The 4663-nt window shown below is 46.2% G+C and overlaps 1 protein-coding gene across 2 annotated transcripts in view; it reads right to left on the minus strand.

Moving 5' to 3' along the window:
* The window catches only part of Poglut1 (protein O-glucosyltransferase 1), a 26086-nt gene that overhangs the window by 11416 nt on the left and 10007 nt on the right, over positions 1-4663 (minus strand). For both annotated transcript variants that reach the window (XM_021209052.1, XM_021209051.1), the window contains exon 6: positions 2216-2275. In XM_021209052.1, the coding sequence (XP_021064711.1) occupies positions 2216-2275 (60 nt within the window). The remainder of the gene's footprint in view (positions 1-2215; positions 2276-4663) is intronic.

Raw genomic sequence — 4663 nt, forward strand, 5'->3', positions numbered from 1 at the left:
ATCTCACCAGCCCTTAAAACATTTTCTTAACTAGTGATCAATGGGGGAGGGCCCAGCCCTCTGTGGGTGGTCCCATCCCTGGCTGGGGTGGTGGTTCTGAGTTCTGTAAGAAAGGTGATTGAGCAAGCCAGTAAGCAGCATCCTTCCATGGCCTCTGCATCATCTTCTGCCCCCAGGTTCCTATCCTGTGTGAGTTCCTGCCTTTTGGGCTTTTGATGATGAACTGTTACATGGAACCATGAGTGAGATAAACTTTTTCCTCCCTGAGTTGCTTTTTTTTTGTCACAGCAATAGTGACCCTAACTAAGACAATGATGTTCTGGTCACTGTATCTCTATTTCAGGGAATGGTTTTCCTTTTGGGAAGGTTCATCCAATGCCTACCATCACTGCTACTCACATCTGTGTGGCTACACAATTGCCACCTACCAGAACAGCTACATGGCCTTTGCTGTGTATGCATTGTAAGGTCTAATATAACACTGAACGTGAAAACCAAGCTAGGCATAGTAGCACATGCTTTTAATCCCAGAGTTCAGGAAGCAAAGGACGATCTCTGTGAGCTCAAGGGCAGCCTGTACTATATACATGCTGAGCTCCAGGCCAGGCAGGGCTACAAAGTGAAACCCTCATCTCAAAATACACAAACAAACAAACAAACAAACAAAAGGGCAAGAGCTAGGCACAGTGACTACATGCTTATAATCCCTGCTACTTGGAAAGCAAGCAGGTCTCAAGTTCAAGGATAGTCTCGTCTCAGCTAACAAAGGTGAGACTCAGAGAACTAGTCTGAAGGATGGGTGTTGGCCCGAGTGTATTCTCAAGTCCACTGTCCAAGCCAGGAGGCGGGTGGAAGACAGATAACTCTGATAGACAACACACCACCACAATAACTACCAACGCTTCTCCCTTCACGGTCTCCCTCTCTCCCCATTCCACAGATACCGACCCTGTGGTTACCCTGCAGGTGCTCTCCTCAACACAGGGAGAGGAGGCAGAACACCACAGCCAAGGTTCTCCGTTTTTCTATCCTCTCTTCCTGCTCCATTTCTCCTAGCCTCAGTCTATGACATTAAGCACTGTTTGGCAGCCACAAGGTCTGAGGACAAGGATGTCCAGAGACCTGGTGGCCTGAGACTGAAGCACAATGACGAGCTACTTCTAGGGAACTGGAAACAGGAAAAGGATGCCCACTCTGCTCGACAGGTGGCGCTCTAGGAATACCATTCAGTGCCTCTGTTGGGTGGGAGGGACCGCCTTTGAATTGTGAGTGGTTTGACAAGCAACCCTCCTAGTTTGCTTCCTATTGTGGTGGTAACACCATGACCAAAAGCAACTTGGGGAGGAAAGGGTCTGATCAGCTTGCACATCCCGATCAGAGCTGATCTTTCAGGGGAAGAAACCCAGGCAAAAGCAGGAGCCCCTGAGGAAAGCCACTCACTGGCTTGTTTCCAAGGCCAGGATCAGGTTCAGCTGCTTTTCTTTGTTTCTTCCTTTAAAGATTTATTAATGTATTTAATGTATATGAGTACACTGAAGCTGCCTTCAGACACACCAGAGGGAGGCATCAGATCCCATTACAGATGGCTGTGAGCCACCATGTGGTTGCTGGAAATTGAACTCAGGACCTCTGGAAGAGCCAAGTCAGTGCTTTTTCTTAACTCTTGAGCCATCTTTCCAGCCCCAACAGCTGCTTTTCTTATCTCTCCAAGGACCATGTACCCAGGGGAGGCACTGCCCACCATGGGTTAGGCCCTCCCACATCAATCACCAATCAATCAAGAAAATGTCCATTAGGACATGCCTATACACCAATCTGATTGCGGTATTTTGTCAACTGGAGTTACCTCCTCCCAGGTGACTCTAGTTTGGGTCAAGTTGACAAAAAGCTAACCACCACAACTGAATTCTTTAGTCTAAGATCCTGCCAGTCCAAGTCTCCGTTGTTGGTGGTGGTGATGGTGGGCTGTTTTGAGACAGGGTCTCACTGCATAACCCTGGCGGGCCTGGAACCCACTATGTGGTTCCAGGATGTGGAACCCAATATTAAAGACATGCTGCCTCTGTCTCCTGAGTACAAGATTACAAATGTGCATCACTATGCCTGGCCACTATTCCACATTCATTTTATAACTATCTTAGCTTTTCCTCTGAGCAACAAGATATACTATACCCTTAAGGTAACATCATTATTACAGGTCTGAAAATATAATCACCTTGATCCTCGGAAATATGCTGTAGAATTTTTCTTTTCCCACGGCCACTGTGCTGCTGACCTAAAAATACAGATTTTTGATTAGTTTGGGGGCTTTTCCCTAGACTATGTATGTTTTAACCATTTCTTTCTTTCTTTCTTTTTAAAGATTTATTTATTTATTTATTTATTTATTTATTTATTTATGTGAGTACACTATAGCTATACAGATGGTTGCAAGCCTTCTTGGGAACTGAATATTTAGGACTTCTGCTCGCTCCGGTCAACTCCTCTCACCCAGTCCCTGCTCGCTCTGACCCAAAGATTTATTTATTATTATACATAAGTACACTGTAGCTGACTTCAGACGCACCAGAAGAGGGCATCAGATCTCATTACAGGTGGTTGTGAGCCACCATGTGGTTGCTGGGATTTGAACTCAGGACCTTCGGAAGAGCAGTCAGTGCTCTTAACCACTGAGCCATCTCGCCAGCCTGTTTTAACCATTTCTGAAAGTTTGTTTGGAATGTTGTACCTTTAAATAAATCCATTCAAGGCTACTAAAACAAGCCATGAACAAAACCACAAGCCCTTTCGTTAGCATTTCGACAACCTGAAGGAGCTTTCTAGGTATAGCTACAAACTCACCAACTCAGTAACATTAACTTACAGAAGCAAAAGTGCACAGGGTCCAAGCGGCACGGACAGGACTATTTGGTTGGTACAGGCAGGGTTCCCTCTCTAAGCAGAAAGCTATTAACAAAACTAGCGTGTGACGAGAAATGCAAAGCAAATGAGTGAAAGGGAATTCATGTTTGGGGAATAAAGCAAGAGGTATGGACTCTGCCATCTCAAAGGACCTTGGGCTTCTTAAAGCTTCATGAAGTGCTCTCGAAACACAGCAGTTAACAAGTGTGACCATGACCAGCCTTCCTCACTGAAACTCCTCACTCACAGCACTTTAACTGCCTTTGCAGAGGCTCCCCACTCCAACCCTGCAGAGCTATCTTTGCAGCATCTTCCTCTGTGAAGGGGAAGGCTGAACTGGAGTAGATGAGGGACCGTGTCCTAGAAATGGAGAGCACAGGCTGTGGGCTCTAGAGGTCTAGGTAGAGTTCAGGTCTACAGTGCCAAGCTTCTCCTTCACACTCTGAGAGACGCTTGGGATTTCCAGGGCCTTGAGCTAGCTTGGCCACCCTTTCCCCCTTTGGTTTCCATTCTGTGACAGGGTCACATGTAGCCCAGGCAGGCCTTGAACGCTTGTTCCTTCTTCCTCCACCTCCCAAGTGCTAGGAGACAGGGCAGTGCCAATATTGTTTTGTTTTGTTTTGTTTTGTTTGAGACTAGCTCTCACTACACAGCCTCTGCTGGCCACCACCACTTAGCTCAGGCTGTCCTTAAACTTGCACTGATCCCTTCCTGCTCCTGCTTCCTGAATGCCAGGATGACAGGCCTGTACCACCCCTGTGACAACTCTTGCCTGATTCTCCAGCCCAAGGCCAAAACTAGTTCTATTCTAATTGTGTTTTGTCTTTTTGTACTCAATGGGAAATGACACAAGCATTGTTCTAAATTCTACGGTGAAGCATAAAGACAAAAAGCATTAAGATCCAAAGCATAAAATCTGGAATCCCCTTACCCATGACAGCTATGTAAGACTCCAGAGAATAAGTTCTCGGGCTGGACAGAAGGCTCCACAGTTAAGAGAGCATGTACATGTACTGCTGTTGCAAAGTACCGAGTCCAGTTCCTAGTACCCACATCTGACAGCTCACAACTGTCTGTAACTCCAGCTCCAGAGACTCCAACACCCTCTTCTGGTCTCTGCATTGTGCATAACCCCACACAGAGACACACATAATTTAAAAGTAGGAAATAACTTGTAAAAAGAAAAAAGGAAAAAAAATGGAATTTCTTTCCCCAGCTCTATATGGTGGTGGTATATACGTCTAAGCCCAGTACCCGGGAAGGAAAAACAGAAAGATGACCCATTCAGGGTCATCCTCAACTGCACAGGGCATCTGAGGTCAACCTAGGCTATATGTCTCAAAAATAAAACCAACTGCTCTCTGTTGAACTCTCCACATAGCTGAGTCTTCCTCCTATTTTTCACAGTGCTAGACACCAAGGCGAGTTTCCTGTGCACTCTTGGCATGCGCTCTGAAACGGAGCCACGTGCGTAGCCCTCGTGGGCACTGATTCTGTTTTGGTTACTTCTGGAAACATTTTTGAGGAACTATAACTGGCATTTAGTGGGCAGAGGCAAGAGATGTTAGATATTCTATAAGGAACAGGCCAGCTCCTTACCACAAGGAATTACCCAGCCCAAATAGCAATCTTACCAAGACTGACTAGCAGACTTGATGTAACAGAAGGCAGGCCTTCTAGAGTTTTGTTTTGTTTTAACAATTTCTTAGCTGGGAGTGGTGATGCACGCCTTTAATCCCAGCACTCGGGAGGCAGAGGCAGG

This window comes from Mus pahari, chromosome 12 (genome assembly GCF_900095145.1).
Source record: "Mus pahari chromosome 12, PAHARI_EIJ_v1.1, whole genome shotgun sequence".
Taxonomy (NCBI): domain Eukaryota; kingdom Metazoa; phylum Chordata; class Mammalia; order Rodentia; family Muridae; genus Mus; species Mus pahari.